Genomic DNA, 26480 nt, shown 5'->3' with positions numbered 1-26480 from the left:
TCTGATGAAAGGTGTTTTAAAAGCATGTATGGGGCACCTGGGTGCTCAGTGGGTTAAGGCCTCTGCCTTCGGCTCAGGTCATAATCCCAGGGTCATGGGATCAAGCCCTGCATTGGGCTCTCTGCTCAGTGGGGAGCCTGCTCCCCCCGCCCCGTCTGCCTCTCTGCCTACTTGTGATCTCTGTCTGTCAGATAAATAAATAAAATCTTTAAAAAAAAAAAAAGCATGTATAGACATCAGTATGAACTCATGGTTAGCTTAATACAGAAAAAAAAAATTATATGTGTAGAAATATTTATAGATATGTGTACATCCACAGGTTAGTAAACATACATATATTTCCTTGTTCTGTGAGCCCAGAAGGCCTAGAAACAATGACAACATAGTATCAGCAAGCAAGCCTATTGCCTAGGATTTGGTTTCTAATACCATTCTCCAGTAAAGAAACTACTTGGAAGAAATGGTTGATTCAAGGACTAGGGTAGCAAATGCTCAAAATGATCTTGGAGTATTTTATAGTGCCAGAAAATAAGGAAGTGTTAAAACAAACAACAAAAGAGAATTATGGGAATATTTCAAAAGGATACAAGAATCAAATGAAAGAACTCCCAATGGCCAAAGCTGGAACAGTTTCAGCAACAATGAATGTAATATTGGATCATACTGTAAAGTATAAAATAGGCATACATGATACCATACTGATATAAATAAATAAATAAATGGATAAATTTCACATGTTTCCAAATATATGTAAATAACATGTGTCAAAGAAGGTAGCCTGTTAATTTCCCACTTCTTAAATGTGCATGTGAACACTTTCTAAAGAGTGCAATATGGAAAAGTATTAAGAAGAGTAATTTTACAGGAGAAACCAAACCCTTGACAAACACTATCTCAGCCAGGTCAACAATGTTAACAGCAGGAGAAATAAGTCACATTGATAGTCTGTACCTTTATTATGAAGTGATAAAAATTGCACTTTAATTTCTTTGGTCTTCCTTTAAAAACTCCGTAACCTCAGCCTAATCATAAGAAAAACACTTCAGGAATGCTGCTTGACGTACATTCTACCAAATACCTTACTATTACTCCTCAAAACTGTGAAAATAATATACAACAAAGTCTGAGAAATTGTCATAGCCAAGAGGACCTAAAGAGACATAATGACTAGATGTTATTTGTTATCCTGGATGGAATTCAGGAATAAAAGTAGGATATCTGAATACATTATGAAATTTGGTTAATAATGACGATATTTGTCAGGAGAGTGTAGAATTGTGGAAAGGGGAATTACAGAAATATTTTTCAGTTTTAAAAAGAACATTTTGTCATCTGGGTGAGTAGTGACCAGAGCGTTCTGAGATGAAGACAGGGAAACCATTTCTGTTTTTGCATTAAACCAGGAGGAAATTTATGAGGAAGGTGAGGTAATTATTTGCTCTAAAAAGAATTAAACCCATTAATTTTTTTAAACAATGTTCAGGAATGAATAATCAGAAATTTGTGTAGTATTTATGCAGAATTGGCTGGTATGTTCATTTCACTTGTTTATATCCAGAAATAGGCTTTATTCTTTTAAAAATCATTTCTTTTCCGTTTAGCTCTATATTTTGAAATATTTTTATCAGGAGTGATACAGATTATTACATTAATAAACATCATGTTAATGATCTATAGGAATTTTATGCTTATCTGGAATAGATTATCATGGTTGATTTTATCCAGTAATAGCTAACTTAAGCTCCAGTTTGCTTTTATTTATTTAAAAAAAATTGGATATATAAACCCACAAGATCTTGAATTGTTTGGTTGAAACATAGCTTGTCTTTGACATATCAATAATTAACTAACTTCCATTATGTAAGTATGCTTTTATGTCATCATTTTGAAAGACTGTGATCTAAACAATGGTTTGAAGAACTTCTCCTTTACTTTCAGTTTGTTAAATGAATTTGATGATTTCAGCAAGTCCCTTTATATTTTCATTTTTGTTTATCTCATATTATAGTGGAGTTTATTTATGGCAGGCTGACATTTTGCACAAACACACCAATTTGTCCTCCAAATTAACATTTTTTTCTCTCTTACAAATTCTGACATTTTGTGGTAAATATCAAGCTATTAATTTACTTCTCTATCCAAAGATATTTAATGGAGATTTCTTCATCAAATCAGAAACTCAAAATGTTGATCATTTTGATTATTAATTATTATTAATTAATGAAAAATGTAGCATGTCTTAAATTCAGGTTTTAGATTTTAGACATGTTTTCAATATGAATTTGCATGTAAGATCAAATGGTTAAAATATATTATCAACATCGCTGTTGCTATAGTTTTGGCTAACTCAGTTTTTTAGCATGTCAGTTGTTTGGGGGCTTTTTAAAAACTTGGAGAGAATTAGGATATTATGAAATTTTACCATTTTACCATAATTGGTCTCTTGATCTTGATTAATTTTCTTTGAATAATTATGGAGTAACTTGAATAACATCATTATAGGAAAAGGAATTTCAGTGGTGCATTTATGCTGGCTAAAGTTTAAAACTAACTTTCAATGCACCTTGAGTGAACTTCTCATATTTTTCATGGGCAAGACCACAGAACCAAAATGGAACATATTGATTATCTGTAAAGGGCCATGTTCTAGCAATGGCATCAGCCAATAGAAATCTTTTCAATTAGATCCTAACAGATTTTAGAGTCAGAAATATTCTATATCTTTAGGAAATATACTCTCAGGGACACTACAAAGTTACGGTGTTGTTATTGGTATTGATTTGAGTCACTGTTTTCTAAATAAAATTGTCTAAATGATCACTTTTTTAAAGCAGTCTTATTTGTTTTTTCATTGGCTTAAAAATAATATTTCAGGTAATGCCACCTATTTTAGATAAGATTGCAGTCTGATGCAATTCACCTACTGAAAGAAATTTCTAGAATTCAATAGGTTTAAAAATGTTTATTGTTGAAATTAAGAAGGTGAGGTGAAAATACATATTAAGAAATCATTTCTGATACCCTGATTTCAAAATATTATAGCTAAAATTGTAAATGGTAGACCTTATAAGATTTTTCTATGACTAAAAATAAATAAAAACATTTTTTATAGAAGAAGCACATATTTTCTATCTTTTGAGCTATATAAAAACATCAATTTTATAAGGAAAAATAATATATTATGATCTGTAATAAGCAGATAGTTATAGTCTATATGATTACTGATTTATGAAAGAAATTCAAATACATAAAAAATTCAAAAATATTTTTTCAGAATAACATCTATACCTACTTCCTCTCATGGCACTTAAGGATATATGGAGTCCTAAGAATACTCTTGTGATAAATTTTGTTATTCACTATATTCATTTATTTGGCAAACTTTTAGTAAATGCTTACTATGTACGAAATGCTGTTCTAGGTATTAGAACAGTGCTATGAACAATATGAACAAGGCTACTATTCTCACAGAGCTTACATTTTAGTGGAGAAAGACATTTTAACTAATGATCAACTAATAAAATAAGGTAGTTTCAGGCTAAAGTATAAAAGAAATAGGTTCATATAAGAATACATAATAAGGGGGACAACACCTACTTCAGAGAGTGTTTTAGAGAAGTGTGTAATTTAAGGTGTTATCTGGCTAAGAACGAGCCAGCCAGCCATGTGAAGACCAGTGCTCAATCTCACTTAAAATGGTTCTCCTCTGTATATTCTTATTCCTTTTCTTGTTGGCCTCCAGTTTCATTGGAAAGGGCCTGGAGCTGCTGGATTCTGATCTAAATCGAGAAAAAATGAGGACAGCCAGATACCTTAAACATGATGTTATGTTTCATGTTTTTCTGCTACCCCTACATTTCCTCCTGTCTCTTCTCAGCACTTCTACATACTTTTAGACACTAAGGAGTGATTTCTTGTTTTACATATGTTAATATAGAAAATATAATACTTTTAAAAATTATAGTTAACACACAATGTTGCCAAAAAATAGGATACTTTAATATTTCTTTTCCCATTAACACTTACCAAGTTCTAACACACTATATAATTTTTATTATGACCTTTTTTGTCTGCTGTCATCACCACCACCACCACCATTAGGAATTTTGATGTTATTTTTCACTGATAAATTTAAGAACTTGATATGATATTCAGAATGTAGTAGATATGAAGTGAATTTTTTTAAAAGATTTTATTTATTTATTTGACAGAAAGAGATCACAAGTAGGCAGAGAGGCAGGCAGAGAGAGAGGGGGAAGCAGAGAGCCTGATGCGGGGCTTGATCCCAGGACCCTGAGACCATGACCTGAGCCGAAGGCAGAGGCTTAACCCGCTGAGCCACCGAGGCACCCTGAAGTGAAATTATTTGATGGGTGAATAAGTTGGCACCATATATGAGGGAATTTGCTTGAATTAGTGAATTAGTGTCTGCTGGTCCTTGGTCACCAGTGATACCAGATCATCCTTGGATCTGCCTTCCATTTCTAGAATCAGTGCAATCTGATTAGTAAGCCTGTGGCTGAGAATGAACTTTCTGACATAGTATTTTCCAGGGCTGTCTCCTGTGGAACTTCCTACAGATAATCGCAAGTGGAGAAACATTTTGAAAGATTTTCACAACACTTGTAGTGCTGACTTTCCTTTTGAACAAACAAAATGGAATGCTTTTCAACTTGAGGCTCAAGCATCCAGATGATACGCTGAGTACAGAGATTGCTTATGCCAAGTCTGATTTTGATCTTGAGTACATTTATGCTAAGAGATTAGTTACTTTAGGATGTTACTTGCTTCTATTTTTAAGGCAGTTTGTATTTCAGATACAGTTTCTGACAGAGACCTCCCCCATCAGTTTTTATCCCATCATCATGCTCCTCAGTGTGAAAGGTAGAGTATTCTCTGTAACAAAAGTAGGTCGAAGTCTGCAAATAGTACTTTACTTCATGTTCAAGCATTACATTGCAACTTAATTTGTGAAGAACTGCAGCTGGCACTGTGACAAATTAGAAAATGTGTTAATTTGGAAAGTCTTTGTGTCTCATCACCCCATGGGAGTGGAATCCCAGATTATTCTCTACATATAAGCTGGAGTCAAAATATCATTCATATCACTAATGAAAACTTTCATTTTTTCTTTAATTATATTAATAGGTAGAGTTAGATAATATAGTTGAAGTTTTAAAATGTTTTAATGCTTTAGTTCATGGTTATAGCTGGCAGAACTTCATTTTAAATACTACTTTATTCAGATATTCTTTGGGGAAGAGTAGGAAATTGTGAATGTTTTCATATGTATCAGTGTTTTACTTATTTGTCTCGAAGTATGATTTTTGTTCCAAAGTACTTAGCTATGTGGACCCAGAAAGGGCAAGATCTGTTTCTAACATACTCTCATGGATAGTCACCTGCGGAGAAAATTCATTTGTATTTTTTCGATTTAAAAAGACATTTTTTTCTTAAATCTTTTAAGACATTTTCACCTATAACCAATCTCCTACAGCAATTATCTTTCCTCACTCTCTGTATAAGTGCTCTGTAATTCTTCAAATGCTTAGAAGCTTTTTGGAAATGAATGTCACTATATTTAAGCCATCATGTATATGCCAAAAATTAAACCATCTTCTCAACTGACTATAATTCTTTATTTTATATAAGAGATACTGATATTTCTTATTTAGAATGCCATTTAAATTCCTTAGTGTTATTTCTTTGCACTGAAAGCTGGGATTATTGTAAGTCTCATCTCTTTTGTTTTCCTTTACTTATGGATTATGTCTTCCTCTACCTTTTGTCCAATGTATGAAAGTTTTTGTTTTCATATACTTTCTATTGTTTTCTAGTTGTTTAAGGGAGGAGATATCTCTCATCCCTGAAAGTCTTATTTGTCCTGGAAGTGGAAATTCAATTGCATGTTTTTGGATCATTTTCAGAAAAAATTATTAAAGGAAAAAGAGATTTCAATACTTTAATGGTTTAATTTCAACTGTCTGGGAAAATTCACTTTTTACCAATTCCTCTATACATGATATAAAAGTATAATAATATTCATTATATTATACCCACTATATGCCAGGATTTTTATTAATTCAGTTGATCTTTCTTCTAGCATTATGAAGTAGGTATTTTATTACTACTTTTCACATATGGGAGAACTGAGACACAGACAATCTAAATAGTTTTCCAAAATATTTACACTTATTAAGTGAAAAGGTGATTTCAAAATCAGAAATTCTCTATTCAGATACTGCATTATTGACTAATATACTATGTAGCACTTCGTGAAGAACTGTGTTACAGTATAATCTCTATGTTAGCAGAAATGTAGAACAACTTTAGCTTATTGGCCAGTTTCATCTCTGAAAATTCATTTCTTATTAACATGAAATTATAAAACAAGATGACATATTTTACTTTTTGAGTAGAGTATAAGAAAATAATTATATGCATACATACAGCTTCTTTAGACAAAAATATATGGGGAAGAACAAATCCTCTGTTTCCTTGATAGAGTAGAAATTTGTTATTATCTTTTGGCTTATAATCAATTATTAATTGTATTAATAGGCAGTGTGATCATTATTAAATGAAGAAACTCATTTACATGTTTTAGTTAGGTACATTTAATATGTTATAGGATTACATGTGAAACTTTACATACATTCTTGAAGTAATTTTATAATAGTTTTTTTTTTAATTTTTTTAATAAACATATAATGTATTATTAGCCCCAGGGGTACAGGTCTGTGAATTGCCAGGTTTACACACTTCACAGCACTCACCATACCACATTCCCTCCCCAATGTCCATAACCCCACCCCACTCTTCCGACCCCCCTCCTCCCAGCAACCCTCAGTTTGTTTTGTGAGATTAAGAGTCACTTATGGTTTGTCTCCCTCCCGATCCCATCTTGTTTCATTTATTCTTTTCCGACCCCCCAAACCCTCCACATTGCATCTCCACTTCCTCATATCAGAGAGATCATATGATAGTTGTCTTTCTCTGATTGACTTATTTCGCTAAGCATAATACCCTCTATTAGTTCCATCCACGTTATTGCAAATGGCAAGATTTCATTTCTTTTGATGGCTGCATAGTATTCCAATGTATATATATACCTCATCTTCGTTATCCATTTATCTGTTGGTGGACATCTAGGTTCTTTCCATAGTTTGGCTATTGTGGAAAATGCTGCTATAAACATTCAGGTGCACATACCCCTTCGGATCACTACGTTTCTATCTTTAGGGTAAATACCCAGTAGTGCAATTGCTGGGTCATAGGGTAGCTCTATTTTCAACCTTTTGAGGAACCCCCATTCTGTTTTCCAGAGTGGCTGCACCAGCTTGCATTCCCACCAACAGTGTAGGAGGGTTCCCCTTTCTCTGCATCCTTGCCAGCATCTGTCATTTCCTGACTTGTTAATTTTAGCCATTGTGACTGGTGTGAGGTGGTATCTCCTTGTGGTTTTGATTTGTATTTCTCTAATGCTGAGTGATGTGGAGCATTTTTTCATGTATCTGTTGGCCATCTGGATGTCTTCTTTGCAGAAATGTCTGTTCATGTCTTCTGCCCATTTCTTGATTGGATTATTTGTTCTTTGCGTGTTGAGTTTGCTAAGCTCTTTATAGATTTTAGACACTAGCCCTTTATCTGATATGTCATTTGTAAATATCTTCTCCCATTCTGTCAATTGTCTTTTGGTTTTGTTAACTGTTTCCTTTGCTGTGCAAAAGCTTTTGATCTTGATGAAATCCCAATAGTTCATTTTTGCCCTTGCTTCCGTTGCCTTTGGCAATGTTCCTAGGAAGATATTGCTGCGGCTGAGGTCGAAGAGGTTACTGCCTGTGTTCTCCTCAAGGATTTGGATGGATTCCTGTCTCATATTGAGGTCCTTCATCCATTTTGAGTCTATTTTTGTGTGTGGTGTAAGGAAGTGGTCCAATTTCATTTTTCTGCATGTGGCTGTCCAATTTTCCCAACACCATTTATTGAAGAGGCTGTCTTTTTTTCATTGGACATTCTTTCCTGCTTTGTCAAAGATTAGTTGACCATAGAGTTGAGGGTCTATTTCTGGGCTCTCTATTCTGTTCCATTGATCTATGTGTCTGTTTTTGTGCCAGTACCATGCTGTCTTGGTGATGACAGCTTTGTAATAGAGCTTGAAGTCCGGAATTGTGATGCCACCAACTTTGGCTTTTTTTTTTTTTTTTTCAATATTCCTTTGGCTATTCGAGGTCTTTTCTGGTTCCATATAAACTTTAGGATTATTTGTTCCATTTCTTTGAAAAAAAAACGAATGGGATTTTGATAGGGATTACATTAAATGTGTAGATTGCTTTAGGTAGCATAGACATTTTCACAATATTTGTTCTTCCAATCCGGGAGCATGGAACATTTTTCCATTTCTTTGTGTGCTCCTCAGTTTCTTTCATGAGTACTTTATAGGTTTCTGAGTATAGACTCTTTTCCTCTTTGGTTATGTTTATTCCTAGGTATCTTATGGTTTTGGGTTCTCTTTCTTCTGTCTTGTTGTTGGTGTAAAGAAATGCAACTGATTTCTATGCATTGATTTTATATCCTGACACTTTATTAAATTCCTGTACAAGTTCTAGCAGTTTTAGAGTGGAGTCTTTTGGGTTTTCCACATAGAGTATCATATCATCTGCAAAGAGTGCTAGTTTGACTTCTTCTTTGTCGATTTGGATGCCTTTAATTTCTATTTGTTGTCTGATTGCTGAGGCTAGGACTTCTAGTACTGTGTTGAATAGCAGTGGTGATAATGGACTGCCGTGTTCCTGACCTTAGCGGAAAAGCTTTCAGTTTTTCTCCATTGAGAATGATATTTGTGGTGGGTTTTTCATAGATGGCTTTGATAATATTGAGGTAAGTGCCCTCTATCGCTACACTTTGAAGAGTTTTAATCAGGAAGGGATGCTGTACTTTGTCAAATGCTTTTTCAGCATCTATTGAGAGTATCATATGGTTCCTGTTCTTTCTTTTATTAATGTATTGTATCATATTGATTGATTTGTGGATGTTGAACCAACCTTGCAGCCCTGGAATAAATCCCACTTGGTTGCAGTGAATAATCCTTTTAATGTACTGTTGGATCCTATTGGCTAGTATTTTGGATGAGAATTAATGCATCTGTGTTCATCAAGGATATTGGTCTGTAATTCTCTTTTTTGATGGGATCCTTGTATGGTTTTGGGATCAAGGTGATGCTGTCCTCATAAAATGAGTATGGAAGTTTTCCTTCCAGTTCTTTTTTGAACAGTTTCAGGAGAATAAGAATTAATTCTTCTTTAAATGTTTGGTAGAATTCCCCTGGGAAGCCATCTGGCCCTGGACTTTTGTTTGTTTGGAGATTTTTGATGACTGTTTCAATCTCCTTACTGGTTATGGGTCTTTTCAGGTTTTCTTTTTCTTCTTGGTTCAGTTTTGGTAGTTTATATGTCTCTAGGAATGCATCCATTTCTTCCAGATGGTCAGATTTGTTGGCATAGAGTTGCTCATAGTATGTTCTTATAATTGTATTTCTTTGGTGTTGGTTGTGATCTCTCCTCTTTCATTCATGATTTTATTTATTTGGGTCCTTTCTCTTTTCTTTTTGATAATTCTGGCCAGTGGTTTATCATCCCATTAATTCTTTCAAAAAACCAGCTCCTAGTTTCGTTGATTTGTTGTTTTTTTGTTTGTTTGTTTGTTTGTTTCTATTTCTTTGATTTCTGCTCTCATATTTATGATTTCTCTTCTCCTATTGGGTTTAGGCTTTCTTTGTTGTTCTTTCTCCAACTCCTTTTGGTGTAGGGTTAGGTTGTGTATTTGAGACCTTTCTTGTTTCTTGAGAAAGGCTTATATCGCTATATATTTTCCTCTCAGGATTGCCTTTGCTGTGTCCCACAGATTTTGAGCCGTTGTGTTTTCATTATCATTTGTTTCCATGAATTTTTTCAATTCTTCTTTAATTTCCTGGTTGACCCATTCATTCTTTAGAAGGATGTTGTTTAGTCTCCATGTATTTGGGTTCTTTCCAACTTTCCTCGTGTGATTGAGTTCTAGCTTCAGAGCATTGTGGTCTGAAAATATACAGGGAGTGATCCCAATCTTTTGATACTGGTTGAGACCTGATTTATGACCCAGGATGTGATCTATTCTGGAGAATGTTCACATGCACTAGAGAAGAATGTGTATTCTGTTGCTTTGGGATGAAATGTTCTGAATATATCTGTGATGTCCATCTGGTCCAATGTGTCATTTAAGGCCTTTATTTCCTTGTTGATCTTTTGCACAGATGATCTGTCCATTTCAGTGAGGGGAGTGTTACAGGCCCCTAGTATTATTGCATTATTGTCAATGTGTTTCTTTGATTTTGTTATTAACTAGTTTATATAGTTGGCTTCTCCCATGTTAGGGGCATAGGTATTTAAAATTGTTAGATCTTGTTGGACAGACCCTTTGAGTATGATATAGTGTCCTTCCTCATCTCTTATTATAGTCTTTGGCTTAAAATCTAATTGATCTGATATAAGGATTGCCACCCCAGCTTTCTTCTGATGTCCATTAGCATGGTACATTGTTTTCCACCCCCTCACTTTAAATCTGGAGGTGTCTTTGAGTCTAAAATGAGTTTCTTGTAGGCAGCATATTGATGGGTTTTGTTTTTTTATCCATTCTGATACCCTGTGTCTTTTGATTGGGGCATTTAGCCCATTAACATTCAGGGTAACTATTGAGAGATATGAATTTATTGCCATTGTATTGCCTGTAAGGTGACTGTTACTGTATATTGTCTCTGTTCCTATCTGATCTACTACTTTCAGTGTCTCTCTTTGCTTAGAGGGCCCCTCTCAATATTTCCTGTAGAGCTGGTTTGGTGTTTGCAAATTCTTTCAGTTTTTGTTTGTCCTGGAAGCTTTTTATCTCTCCTTCTATTTTCAAGATAGCCTAGCTGGATATAGTATTCTTGGCTGCATGTTTTTCTCGTTTAGTGCTCTGAATATATCATGCCAGTTCTTTCTGGCCTGCCAGGTCTCTGTGGATAAGTCTGCTGCCAATCTAATATTTTTCCATTGTATGTTACAGACTTCTTTTCCCGGGCTGCTTTCAGGATCTTCTCTTTGTCGCTAAGACTTGTAAATTTTACTATTAGGTGACGGTGTGTGGACCTATTCTTGCTGATTTTGAGGGGGGTTCTCTGCATCTCCTGGATATTGATGCTTTTTCCCTTTGCCATATTAGGGAAATTCTCTACAATAATTCCTTCCAATATACTTTCTGCTCCCCTCTCTCTTTCTTCTTGTTCTGGAATCCCAATTATTCTAATGTTGTTTCGTCTTATGGTATCACTTATCTCTCGAATTCTCCCTTTGTGGTCCAGTATTTGTTTGTCTCTCTTTTACTCAGCTTCTTTATTCTCTGTCATTTGATCTTCTATATCACTAATTCTTTCTTCTGCCTCATTTATCCTAGCAGTAAGAGCCTCCATTTTTTGATTGTACCTCATTAGTAGCTTTTTTTATTTCAACTTGGTTAGATTTTAGTTCTTTTACTTCTCCAGAAAGGGCTTTTATTTCTCCAGAGAGGGTTTCTCTAATATATTCCATGCCTTTTTTGAGCCTGGCTAGAACCTTGAGAATCGTCATTCTGAACTCTAGATCTGACATATTACCAATGTCTGTATTGATTAGGTCCCTAGCCTTCGGTAGTGCCTCTTGTTCTTTGTTTTTTGTTGTGAGTTTTTCCGCCTTGTCATTTTGTCCAGATAAGAATATATGAAGGAGCAAATAAAATACTAAAAGGGTGGCAAAGACCCCAGGAAAATGTGCTTTAACCAAATCAGAAGAGACCCCAAATCGTCAGGGTGTGGGGGGGGGGGGAAGGGGGATAAAAAGAAGCTCAGAAAAAAAAACTAAAAAAAATAAAACAAATAAAAAATATAAAAAGGAATATAGATAGATAGATAGATAGATAGATATATTAGACTGGTGACTAGAACAGGGTCACCCACTTAATTTTGGGAGCATTTTGGTCTCTTAGAGGAAACTACCTCCCAAAATTTTAAGGAATGAAAGACATATATAAGGGTAAATACAATGAAGGGATGGAATATGACTATAAAGATGAAAAAGAAAAAAATTTTTTTTAATTTCTAAAAAAGGAGTTGATAAACTAAGTTGGTTGGAGAATAAAGAAAATAAAGTGTAGAGAATTTGCTCGGGTTGGAGACTAGAACAAGCCCACAGCTAGATTTAGGGTATATTTTGATTTATTAGAAGGTTTTGTACCCCAGATTTTTTAGAAGAAAAAACCCTATGTTTATACAAAAAATAAAGTTAGATCAATGAAGGATAAAATATGACTATAATAATGAAGTTTCAAAAAAGATTATTATTATTTTTTAAAGGCATTTTTAAGATAAACTAGTTAAAAAACGTTAAAAGAAGAAAGGGTAAAATTTAAGAAAAATTTAGCAGAGGAAAAAAAATTAAAATAAAAAAAATTAATTAACTGCAAGACTAAACAATCATGGGGAGAAAGCCATGAATTCCATGGTTTGCTTTCTCCTCCTTTGGAATTCCTCTGTTTGGCTTGGTAAGTGAATTGGTCTTGACTGGATTTCTTGTTGATATTCTGGGGGAGGGGCCTGCTATAGTGATTCTCAAGTGTCTTTGCCTGAAGCGGAATTGCACCGAACTTACCAGGGGCCAGGCTAAGTAATCGGCTCCAGTTCGCTTTTGGGAGCTTTTGTTCCCTCAATGCTTTCCGTAGAGTTCTGGAGGACGAGAATGAAAATGGTGGCCTCCCAATCTCCGGCCCGGAGGAGCCGAGAGCTCAGGGTCCCACTCCTCAGTGCGCCCTCAGAGAAAAGCGTTCAGTCCCTCCCGTCTCCCTGGCCTCCGGCCGCGCTCTCAGCTCACCCAGCCTGTGACAAAGTGTCTCTGTCTCTGCACGCAGCTCCGCCTGGAGTTTCTGAACCCCACAGATCCCTGAGCTCTTCCAGGGTGTGTCTCCCCGGATCTTGTGGGGACCCCACTCACAGAGCAGTTGCCTGTGCTACGGATTACGGTTCAAGGTAACCCCAAGCTGAGAGCTCACTCCTCGGCTCTCTCTATGTAGCCGACTTCCCCGCTCTAATACCTGTGAGCTCTGTGACACTCAGACACCCCCGATCCTTCTGTGACCCCGCGGGACCTGGGGCCACGCTGACCTCACGTGAGCTTCCCCCCAGTTTAGCCTCTGGAGTGATGTCCTTCAGTGGAGCAGACTTTTAAAAGTCCTGATTTTTTGCTCCATTGCTCCGCCGCTTGCCGGGAGTTGGCCCCTACCCCCACGGTCTATCTTCCCATCGCTTTGGATTCATTTCTCCGCCGGTCCTACTTTTCAGAAAGTGGTCGATTTTCTGTTTCTAGAATTGTTGCTCTTCTTCTCTTCCATCTCCTGTTCAATTTTTAGGTGTTCGGAATGGTTTGATAAGCTATCTAGCTGATCTCCTGCTACCTGATGTGGTCTCAGCCTGCTACTTCCCTGCCATCTTGACTCCTCCAGCTGTAATAGTTTTTTAAAATCATTTATGTAATAGCATATTTAAAAGTCATCATTGTTGGTTGTTAACTTTACTAGGTGTTCTAGATGAAGCTTTGATTTTAGCATGCATCATTTATAATATAGTGATCCAAATCTTTTCATGATTTCAAAATACTGTTTTACAGATGCCATGAAACATCACCACAGATATTGGGAAAGAACATATATTGAGTTTCAAACTTTCTTTTATTTTGATTTTTCAGATTGCATTCTCACAACATAATACAATCATGGATCTTGTGCAGTTTTTTGTCACCTTCTTCAGGTAATTTGCTTTTACTGACTTTGAATTTATTAAACCTATATTCTGATGATGTTCTGTCAACCTGTTAGGGAATTTATCAAATCTCTAACCCTAAATTATAATAATGTGTCTTGAATGGTTTTATATGCTGAAATATATACCACAGAGCTGAGATATACTTGTCAAGTATACTTGAAATATACTTGTCAAGATTATTTTGCTATTGTACTATTTAATTGCTAATGGAGTCAGTGGAAAGAAGATAATAACTTTATGTTCCTGTTGCATAGGTAATTAAGGCCTGCTTTATTTAATGAAATTAGCAATATATCCACTATATTGATTAGGTATAGCATTAAATCAATTCAATTGTTTGTTAGGAAATTATCACATTTAGCACACTGTACTCAAAATCTGTAGGGAATGTATTTATTGTCCTCAGTGAACTTCTAATCTGGAAATGCTAAATATGACTTTGAGTAGATCATCATTCCCTGGAACATTATTATCTGAGGTAGTAACAGTAAGTTAATAAGAAAGTTTCTGTAATTAACAACTCTGGAAAATAGGGCTTTTTTAGTTTGCTTATAACTAACATTACTTCTACTACTGACGTTACAAGTTTTTTTTTTCCCCTTAGAGTTTTTAATGTGCTAATTTGCAACGTATCTTTCTAAAAGAGAGGGTAGAGTTTGTAGCGTTTCTCAAAACATGAAAACCCTTTCAGGGAACAGCTATTATTTCCATGGGATGTAAATAAAGAAACATTGAATTGGGAGAGGAAGTGAGTCCGTGATAGGATATCTTGTTATGGCATCTTAGATCATCTGGATAGGAAGAGAAGTTATTTTTGTTAATACGATTATTGTATGTGCAGGTTGTGCTGGCCCACTGGGTGCCTTCATGCAAATTAGAAAAATTGTGTCCTCCTTTTGGCAGTCATAGCCCTATATCATGGCACACAGCTTTACGGAGTGCAGTATGAATTTTGGCCTCCATTCACCAAGTTGGCTCGGTTGGTTTATACTAAGTGAAGAAACCCGTACAGCCCAATCATTGACATAGATGATATGCCAAGCACTTTCTTAAACGCCAGTGTAACCATCGTTGGTTATCTTGTCCAGATATCCATATAATACTTAAATTCCTAATACCTTCCCCACAGGGGTCAGCAAACATTTTCTTTACTGTAAAGGGCCAAATATTTCAGGATTTGTGGGCTATACCATCTCTGTTGCATGTATGCAAACCTGCTGCTCTAGTATTAGAGCAGATAGAGCCAATAAGGAAACAAATGGGAGTGGCTCTATTCCAATAGACCTTTATTACAAAAACAGCTGGTGGGCTGAGTTCTGCCTGTAGACATAATTTGCTCAACCCCTCATCTAGCTTATGCCCGAATGCCTTTAATGGCAAAATCGCACCATCTCCTGAGATAGCATTTTCTATCTTCAGATAACTAATTGTTCTTTATAAATGAGATGAAATCTGTCTCCCCATAGCACCACTTTTCATTCATCCATATGGTCCAACACAGAGCAAGTCTCATCTCTCATCTCCATTTATAGCCCTTCAGTTTTCTAAACTCTTTTTTCCAATTTACACATTCCCTATCTCTTTATCCTCCTCTGTTCTTGAAGTCTTTGTCACTTTGGTCACTTTGCTCTGAAAACAGTCCTGTTTGTTTCTGTCCCTTTAAAAGTTGTGATTTCCAGAATTTAATGCTATAAACACATTTATCACTAACGTGTGCATACTTTAAATTTGTCCCTTAAAAATGAAAAGAGGAAACATCTTAAATATACTTAATGTTTTATGACTTTGTTCTTCTGAGTATAAATGGATTTTAGGGCTATTTATCAGGTTCTAGTATGTTTTTGGAAAGTACTAGAAGTTACAATCGAACAACCATTATTAAAGCATCAAAATAAAACTGGTTTTTGATGCAGAAAAGTGTGGATGGAAATATACTGAAAAGTTCAACTCTGTATAAAAATTCACGAAGTTGAATATATATGTAAATTATTAAATGTTTAGGGTTTTATTTTAAGCTTTTGAATTTGTATGCATATTTAAGTTCAATAGCTTTTTTTATTAAGTAAAAGCTAGTGTTAATGTGTACCATGTCTTAGAGATGATCCTATTTATTATGTTGTCATCATGGACAAAGTGAAATAAAATATTCTACCTGTTGTGTGAGATAAAATATATTTGATGTGCTTTTTTGTCATTTAAATTTCTTTCAGTAGTGAAATGGAAATTAGTTTTAAAATCATCTCATTGTTAAGAAAAAACACGGATAGAATATTTTAAAGTTTTTTTTTTTTTTTTTTAAATAAAGCTACTGCTAAGTTTTAAAAGACCGTTTTAAACAAGTCAGCATTTATGGACATCCTTCAATCAGGCCCCTATTACTGCTGTGGCTGTTTCTGAGTTACTGATGTAGCAAAGGTGAATGTCAGCTTTTCAGTTTAGCCATGATTCGATGGAGGCTGGTTCACAAACTCTGCCAGTTTTTACCTCTCTATTGGGCATAGTTCAGGGGTAACAGGATTGGGCAAGAACAGGGAGATCACTTATAGGCATAGCCTGGCTCTGATCTTAGCTTTCTCTACAATCATAAGTAGCTCATAGTTAGGTGAAAATCTCAGTTCTTTCATATATAGAACTAAAGGATTTTCTTATTTTGAGAGTCTGTCGTATAACATAATAAATGATTAGAAAACTGGAAGGGAATTATTTTAAAAATAAATGTTGGGTGTTAGACGCAAACAATGAATCATGACATACTACATCCAAAACTAAGAATGCACTGTATGGAGACTAACCTAACATAATAAAAAAATAAAAATAAATGTTTTTGTCTGGTATGTAAGGTGGAAAGGTAAGTCTGTGTGAATCTGAAATGTTAAGCCTGGTAAATTAAATGGAGATAGAGTAGGTACCGCTGCCCTTGTACCTTTTAGAATTTTAAGGTGGTACGTACTTGCACTAAGCCCCTGTGATGACAATGCTTTTAATTTACCATCTTAACCAGATGGAGGGTAGTTTTAGAGGTTGCCGTTTGGTCTTTCTCACTGTGATAGATCTTACCCACAGGCCAGGGACACAATGTACAGGTTGCTCTAACCACCTTCTCCATGAATTCTTATTATACACTTAAGAACTGGGGAAATTATCACTGCTTGGATTCCATAGACACAGTTGGTCCACAGTGAGCCAGATTTTAGCAAAAATTTGTTACATGACTCCTGAAGACCCCCAAATCTAACCTGGGGCCATTATTGACATTTAATCCATGAGTATCTGAATCATCTCTCACCCAGTATCTGATATTAATTAAAATATCTACTTATTCCTCTTGTACTGTATATATAACCATTATATGCCTATATACATACACACACACACACACACACACACACAAATATACAGAATTATGGATAGGAATCACACAAAGGTCCCCTTGAGGATCACTTTACACACTTTTCAAGATGTTTCAAGATGTTCTTTTCTTCTGTGGACCCAGCTACCTATTCAGTCAATGGGGATCTGGATCTGGAAATTAGCTTATCTGGAAACTGGACAGAGGATCATGATTTTTCTATTGAGAGAACAATTCTCAGCCTGTTGTTTCCTCATTCTTGCTTAAAACAAAAGTAAATGTTAAATAGCACCATTGTTGTCTGCCCACCTATTTGAGCCCTGAAGATGCCATGCATTATTAATCATCTCCACAGCTCTTTGTGGGCAAGTCCCCTTGTCTGTTCCAACAGTCTTATCGATCATTATGGTAATTGTGGGCCCTGGATTTTATCAGCTAAGCCCTGACACCTGGCGTCTTTTACTTAGGGGTCCCTTTCTTAATGTCTACCCCTATTACTGCCTATACTCTTGTCAGCTCTGGTCTGCAGAAGAATGCCACCACTGAATTTCTTAGTGAAGCTGGTGCCCCTCTCATCAACATGTTCCTTCTCTAGTGGCCTTGGTGAATGATGTGTCCCATGGGACATAATCGGCTGGTAGTTCTTTTGTCCTTACATAGTATACCCATTCTAGCATATTCCCTCTGTTGGCTTCTTTATTCCTTTCTCTTCCATCTGCTTGGGCAACTCAGGCATTTCCATTAACACTTTCAATTGACCATTGCTTTTTCCAAGCTTCTAAGAATCACTCCAGCAGCAAGTTTTCCCCATCCCCTCCTCAGAAGTCCTCAGTATGACATTATATCTCCTGTGGTATTGAGAATATGCATGAAAATTCATGAGTTCTTGTTTATCCAGTCTTACCTGCCATCCTTCTTGAAGAAACACCGCCAAAATCCAATTCCTGTCATACTCCCCTGGTTCATGCCGGTACATTCTAGCTTATTGGTATAGTTCTTTCAAGTATATGTATATCCCTTTTCTTATGAGGCCAAGATGTATTATGCTGTCTTTAAACCCTAGTTATGGGGTGCCTGGGTGCCTCAGTTGGTTAAGCATCCATCTTGAGTTCTGCTCAGGTCATGATCTTAGGGCTGTGAAACCAGGCCTGCTTCACTCTGTGCTCAGCATGGAGTTTGCTTGTCCCTCTTCCTCTGCTCTTCCCCCTACTTGTGCATGTTCTCGTTCTCTGTCTCTGTCTCTGTCTGTCTGTCTGTCTGTCTCTCTCTCTGTCAAATAAGCAAATACATAAAATCTTTAAAAATATAGTTATCAGACTGGCAAGCAGGAGAGGAGGTGGTGACAGCTCATTAGGGACAAGTTTATTGTCTCTGTTACTCGGGAAGGGAATTGTAGAACCAACAGATTCATACTTAAAAGCACTTTTCTTGATATTCCATTCTAAATATTCCTATCCCATATTTCAAGGGCTAGTTTTTCCCAGCCATGGCCCTTGTGTGTGCATGAGAGAACTGGTCTGACTGGGCATTTGATAACCTTGGGCTCTGTAACTCTAACAATTAGATCATCAGTCTGCTGCTGATCCATATTGGCTTTCCCAATATCAAAGATAAGGACCTCAGTTAAAGCTATAAAAGGGACTCTCTAGCCTTTGTATTTAGTTACTAATGTTTGTTAATGACCTTTAGTCTCTTGTTATCACACTGCAGGTATTAATACAACATAGCAGCAATCAGCCAACCTAGTCTCTTTTGAAGGTGATTACCCCAGGTTTCCACTGGTGAAATCTTTAGCAGTTGCAGCGTTCTTCCATGGACTGTCTGTGCCCCACTACCAATGCTGATGGTGTTCTTTTAGCCTGCCAAGGAATAAGTGAGCCATTTCCAAATCCCTTTTTTTAAACCTCATGATTACCCAGACTAAAGTCCTCAGAGACGCAGACAACCAAGATGGGATTAAACATGCAATAAATGTATTAGGGGAAACTCCTGCAAAGGAAGGAGCAGGGAAGAAGTTTAAAGATCTTTTATATCACAGTGCTTATCTGATCTTTGTGAAGTAGAGCAAGAAGAAAGGGAAGTTCAGTGATAGAGCTTGAGATTTCTGTGCACTCCTCAAGCCAAATCACTCATCAGAGGAGTTTTGCGTCTCCCAGGATCAGGCCTACTTCGCTATCCCTGCCATGCTTAGTCATTGACTGGAGACAGCCCTTGGGAAGTGTGGCATTCACATGAACATAGTGATGGATTTCAGAGTGCAGTAGCTGGTGCCCTTGATTAATTGTGATAGCTCTATTCAGTGATTAGTAAGGCAGATTTTAATGGCTGGCGCAATAGATTTGTCTGTTGCTTGAAGGTTTGGTAGAACTGCCCTATAAAACCATGTGGGGGCAACCATCTCAGGTCCCCTTCCTCCTTGGGAGCTTGGTACTATCACTTAGCTATGGCTCAATAAACCTTGCTCTGCTGCCCACCAATGAGTCAATCAACCAACCAGTCAATAAAACCATATGAATTTGGTAAGGCTTTTAAATTTGCTTTTGTAGCTGGCCAGTTAGCTCAGTTGGTTAGAGCGTGGTGCTAATAAATTTGCTTTTGTATGATTTGATTTTTTTGTGAGTAGATTTTTCAGTTTCTCATGAAATTTCGTTAATATTTACGTCTCAGGTTTTCTATTTTTTCTTGACATAAGTGATGATTTTCTTTAGGAAATTGCCCATCTTATCTTATTTTTAAAATTAATTGCCATATATTTTCCAATATTAATATTCCAAAATTTCTCTTATATTAGAATTATGTCTCCTTTTTCATTGTGAATTTTGCCTCTTTTCCTATTCCTTTTTTTCTCGATAAACCATGTAAGAGTTTTGACAATATTGGGAATACTTGTAAAAACTAGGTTTCATGGTTTCATTCCATTGTTTTATTGTTTTCTAATTCATTATTTTCTGCTTTTACTTTACCTTTTTTTAATTTGCTTTATTATTTTCCAAATTTTTGATTTAAAATGTAATCAGGCTTATTAATTTCTAGCTATTTGGCTCTAATACATGCATTTAGGGCTACCAATTTTTTTTAAAAAATTCTGTTTCACCTGAATTCTGTGGAATTTAATGTATAGCATTTTATCATCCTGCAAGTCAAATAATTTTCTAATTCCTTTTATGACTTCCACTTGAATTATTTAGAAGTCTATTTTTGAATTTCTAAATGTGTAGGATTTCTTCTATGTGTCTTTTTATTGGCTTTTTCTTCAGTCAGTAGGAGATCTTTATGACATTTTGGTATTTTGCTGAGTTTTTGTTTGTTGTCAAATATATGATCAACATTTGTAAATGTTGCACTTACTTGATAAGAGTAGAGTTTCTTAGATCATTGGATTCAGGATTTTATAGATGGTCCATTAGGTACGACTTGTTAGTTTTTCCTGTATGTTCATGTTTCATGTTTCATCTACATGTTATTAAGTGAGATTTATTACTGTGTCATTTATTACTTGTGCATTTGTCAACTTTGTTTTAATATTTTTTCATTTTAATATTATGGCTTTAGGTGCAAACAAGTTAGAATTATTAAATTTTTCTTATGAATTACTGTGTTTTTTGTTCAACTTTTTTATTATGATAAAACACACATAAAACTTGCCTTCTTTAACCATTTTTAAGTGACTATTTCAGTGATATAAAATATTTTCATATTATTATATAACTATCACCACTATCCATCTCCAGAATGTTTTATGTTACACAACTGAAACTCTATGCCATTAAATAATAATTTCCCATCTCCTTTTCTCAGCCCTCTGACAATTGCCACCAGCCTTCTGTCTCTATAATTTTGAGTATTCTGGTACATTTTATTAAAAAGTGTCACAGAGTATTTTTACTTTTGTCACTGACTTATTTCTCTTAGCAAAATGTCCTCAGGTTTCATCCCTATTGTAACATATATCAATTTCTCTCCTTTCCAAGGCTGAATAATATTCCATTGTCTGTAAATGCCACACTTTCTTTATCCATTTTTCTGTTGATGGACATGAGTTATTTCTGTCTTTTAGCTGTTGTAAATAATGCTGCTATGAACATGAGTGTACAAATATGTATTCAAGACCTCACTTTCTGTTCCTTTCTGTAGGAACTCAGAAGTGTAATTGCTGAGAGTATATGGTGATTCTGTTTTTAATTTTTTGAGGAAACTTCATGCTATTTTCCACAGCAGTTGTACTATTTTACATTTTCACCAAAAGGGCACAAGGATTCCAGTTTTTCCATATCCTCACTTACACTTGTAATTTTTTTGTTTTTTGATAGTAGCCACCCTAAAGAGTGTGAGGTAATATCTTATAGTGGTTTTGATTTATTTTTCCCTAATTATTAGTGATGTTTAGCATCTTTTTATGTGCTTATTCACCAATTACATATCTTTGTAGAAATGTCTGTTCAAATCCTTTGCCCAGTTTTGAATCAGGTTCCTTGTTTTATTGTTGTTGATTGGTAGGAGCTCTTTATATACCCTAGATATTAATCCCTGATAATTAGTCAGCTATATGATTTTCAATTATTTTTCTCTACTAAATATCCTGCTTTAACTCTAATGATAATGCCCTTGATGAATAGACATTTTTTTATTTTTAAGAAGCCCATTTTTTCTATGCCTGTGCCTTTGGTGTCATAGCCAAGAAATCATTGCCAAACAAATGTCTTGAAGCTTTTGGCCTAAATTTTCTTCTAAGACTTTTATCATTTTAGCTATAGTGTTAGGTTGTTGATCCTTTTGAGTTAATTTTTTGACATGGTATTAGGTAAGGGTCTACCTTTATTCTTTTGCATTTGGATATCCAGTTTTCCCAGCACCATTTGTTGAAAACCTATCCCTTCTTTATTGAATGGTCTTGGCACCCTTGTCACAAATCATTTGATCCAATATGTGAAGGTTTAATTCTGGGCTTTTTATTCTATTCCATTGATTCCATATGTCTATCTTTATGCCAGTACCAGACTGTTTTAATTATTACAGTTTTATAGTAAGTTTTGAAATCAGGAAGTATGAATCCTCCAACTTTGTCCTTTTATTAAGATTATATTATATTGGGGCGCCGGGATGGCTCAGTGGGTTAAAGCCTCTGCCTTCGGCTCAGGTCATGCTCCCAGGGTCCTGGGATTGAGCCCCGCATCGGGCTTTCTGCTCAGAGGGGAGCCTGCTTCCCCCGCTCTCTCTCTGCCTGCCTCTCTCTGCCTGCCTCTCTGCCTACTTGTGATTTCTTTCTCTGTGTCAAATAAATAAATAAAATCTTAAAAAAAAGACTTTATTATATTATGTTATATTATATTATATTAATTTGCTATTTAGGACCTTGAGGTTCCATATGAATTTTAGGATGAATTTTTCTATTTCTAAAAAACAAAACAAAACAAAATACCCCCCCCCCAAAAAAAAACCCACAAATATTGTTGGGATTTTGATAGAGATTTTTTTTTTTAAGATTTTATTTATTTATTTGACAGACAGAGATCCCAAGTAGGCAGGGAGGCCAGCAGAGAGAGAGGAGGAAGCAGGCTCCCTGCTGAACAGAGAGCCCAATGTGGGGCTCGATCCCAGGACCCTGGGATCATGACCTGAGCGGAAGACCGAGGCTTTAACCCACTGAGCCACCCAGGTGCCCCTTTGATAGGGATTTTATTGTATGTGTAGATTGCTTTGGATAGTATCAACATCATTACAATGTTGATGTTACTATCATTACAGTATTAAGTCTTCAAATCCATGAACATGAGATGTCTTTTTATTTATTTGCCTTTTGTTTTTGGCAATATTTTGTACTTTTTATTGTACAGATCTTTCAGGTCCTTTTTAAAGTGAATTCCCAAGTATTTAATCCTTTTTGATGCTACTGTTAATGGAGTTGTTTTGTTAATTTCTTTTTAGATTGTTTATTGTTAGTATATAGAAGTGCAACTGGTGTTTTGTGTTAACTTTGCGTCCTGCTACTTTGCTGAATTTCTCTATTAATTCTAAGTTTTTTGTGTGTGTGGAATTTTTAGAGTTTTCTATATATATGTTCATTTCATTTGCAAACAGGTAACTTCTTCTTTTCCAAATTGGATCCCTTTTATTTCTTTTTCTTGTCAGTTGTTCTATTTAGGACTTCGGTTACCACGTTGAATAGAAGTGACAAAAGCAGGCACCTTGTTTCTGATTTTATTTTATTTTTTTAAAGATTTTTAAAAATTTATTTGAGAGAGAGAGAATGCGTGCTTGCATGCATGTGCAGGTGGAGGCGGGGTAGAGGGAGGGAATCTGAAGCTGACTCCCTTGATCTCAGGACCCTGAGATCATGACCTGAGCTGAAATCAAGAGTCGAATGCTTAACCAACTGAGCCACCTAGGCACCACTCTTGTTTCTGATTTTAGAGGAAAAGCATTTAGTCTTTCACCATTGAGTATGATATAGAAGCTGAGGCAAATCGTCCAGAAGATCTACCTAAGATATTAGCAAAGGTGGCTATACTAAACAACAGATTTTAATGAAGGTGAAACAGCCTTATTTGGAAGAAGGTGGCCTCTAGGACCTCCATAGTTGGAAAGGAGGAGTCAATCATGGCCTGGCTTCAAAGACTCAAAAGAAAAGCTGAATGTCTTTTTAAGGCTAATACAGCCAGTGACTTTAAGTTGAAGCCATTGCTCATTTACCATAGGGTTTCCAGTTCCAGGCAAACATTAGACTCCTAGTTCATGCTAAATATAAAAATAAATTCCAGAAGAAAGGGAAGACAATGAAATATCTAGAAGATGATACAGGAATTCTTCTTCATAACTTTAGGGAAAATTATACACAAAGCACTACAATAAAATTAAACTACTGTAAAACTAAAAAGTTTTGTCATCAGAAGATATCCATAGTATTATAAAATATCTAGCTTCCCAGTGGTATAAAGAATAACCTGCATAAAGGACAAAGTTCTTATATTCACAATATATAACTCATATAAATCAGTAAAAACAGTCCGAAACTGTAACCCTTCCCTGCGAAAATGGTGAGAGACTTGGACAGGCACTTCACAAAAGAGGATATGATATCTAAGTGACTAACAAAACATAAAAATGTGCTCAATTTAATTTTTATCAGGGAATGAAAATTAAAGCCACAATAGAATACAACTTACTATATCCTCATCATAGAGGCTTAAAATTAAAAAACAAAAACAACAATGAACAAATGTAGGAGAGGATGTGGAACTCTCAAAACTTCTGGTAGTCAGAAACTGGAACAACAACTTTGAAAACACCTTGACATTATATTCTAAAGTTGAATTGACTCATACTCCGTGATCCAACAATTCTATTCCACCAAAAACCACATAAAAATAGGGCATCATGTTTTATGTAACCAAACCCTTAGAATATCCCAAATACCCAAAAATAATTGGATAGAGAATATAGCCATTTAATGGAAAAATATGGGGTAATGAAAAAGAACAAATGACTCCTGCAAGAACGATATAGAAGTCACTCACAAACATAGTGTTGAACAAAAGAACCCAAAAACAAAAGACTAAATACTATAGGATTTCACTTGTATGAAGTTCAGAAATACGCAGAACCAAACTATAGTGTTAAAAATCAACATGAGGGGCGCCTGGGTGGCTCAGTGGGTTAGGGCCTCTGCCTTCGGCTCTGGTCATGATCCCATGGTCCTGGGATCGAGCCCCGCATTGGGCTCTGTGCTTAGCGGGGAGCCTGCTTCTCCCTCTCTCTCTGCCTGTCTCTCTGCCTGCTTGTGATCTCTGCCTGTCAAATAAATAAATAAATGTTTTAAAAAATCAACATGATAGCTACCTTTGAGGAGGAAGGAGTGGGTGAATTGCTATTTCTTTATTGGGGTGTTAGTTACATGGGTATATTATCTTTGGATAATTTATTGAGCTAAATGCTTGTGATTTCTCTGTGTATTATGTATTGATGTTCTGGGAAAGTTTTTAAAAAGAGCATTTCCTACTTTTAAACTATTAAGAAAATTTTATAATTAAAACATTCATTCTAACTACATGGTTTCGAAAAGGTATGCCTTAAATAAAGATTGAGTTTAGAAAGGAGCATTGTATACAATGATCTTTATCATTTTTTTTTGAAAATTTGGAAGATTAAGATATTATCTAGGATAGCAGGTTATTTGTAGCAGGAGGAGTTAACTAGGAAGATCTTCCATATTAGGTGTTGTCTGTCCTTTTAATATCTTGCCAGGGAGGCTTGAGAGCACTCTACTTTTTGTAAAATATTTGAAGGAAGGATTGAAGAGTTATCAAAGATGCTTTGTAGATTTTTAAGTGTGTTAGTATTTGGAGGAGGCTTATTTGGGTATTTTCCTATGAATTTTACATAAATGGAATCTGAAATTGATTTTATGGATTATTTCTCAGGTTTAATTTAACTTCTTACATATGGCTATACAGCAGTGATTTTATTTGGGCAGGATTGATCCCTCACTAGCTTCATGGATGGGCTAAAGCCAATTTGTGGATAGCCTTCAATAGCCAAATGCTAAGTGAAGAGTGAGCATATATAATGGTATGTAACGTGAGTCCTGGAATTCTTGCATCCATTTTTGTTCCTAAGTGGGAAACAAGCCTGAGGATAGAGCCGAGACACAGCTAAGTATATAGGTCAGAGAATCAGAGAACAATGTAGTTAGGGTGCTGATTAGTCCAAACCTGGGAGTCATTCTTCCTTTTGACTTTAGGGAGTGCCTTGGTCTGCTTGGGCTGTCATACCACAGACCGAATGGCTTTAGCAATAGAAATTTTTTAATCTTACAGTCCTGCGGGCTGGAGAATCCAGGATTTGAGTGCTAGCATTGTCGGTTTCTGGTTTGACAATTCTTGGTTTGCAGATGGCTGTCTTTTTGCTCTGTGTTCACATCATCTTTCCTCAGTGTATGTACATGGAGAGAGAGTGCAAGCTCTCTGAGGTCTCTTTTGATAAGGACACTAATTCTGTTGGCTCAGGGTTCCCTCCTTAGGACCTCATTTAGCCTTAATCACAACTCAAAGTCCCTATTTTCAAATATAATTGCATTTGGGGTTAGGGATTCAACATACAAGTTTTGCAGGAACATAATTCATCCATTGCATTCTGCCTCTGGCCTCCCATAATCCTATTCTTTTTACATGCCAAATGCATTCATTCTATCCCAACAATCTCAAAAGCCTTAACTCATTCTAGGAGCAACTCTAGAGTTTGAAGTCTCATCTAAACACCGTCTAGATCAGG

The 26480-nt window shown here is 35.7% G+C and overlaps 1 protein-coding gene across 1 annotated transcript in view; it reads left to right on the top strand.

The window, feature by feature from the left end:
• Positions 1-26480, top strand: part of ATRNL1 (attractin like 1) — a gene marked incomplete at its 5' end in the record, with an annotated part of 807401 nt that overhangs the window by 347704 nt on the left and 433217 nt on the right. Inside the window, one exon of the mRNA XM_080822490.1 lies at positions 13788-13849. Coding sequence (XP_080678616.1) covers positions 13788-13849 — 62 coding nt within the window. The remainder of the gene's footprint in view (positions 1-13787; positions 13850-26480) is intronic.

Source organism: Martes martes, assembly GCF_963455335.1.
Source record: "Martes martes genome assembly, chromosome: 14".
NCBI lineage: Eukaryota > Metazoa > Chordata > Mammalia > Carnivora > Mustelidae > Martes > Martes martes.
The sequence above is the reverse complement of the archived record's forward strand: the minus strand, read 5'-3'. Positions and strand labels throughout refer to the sequence as shown.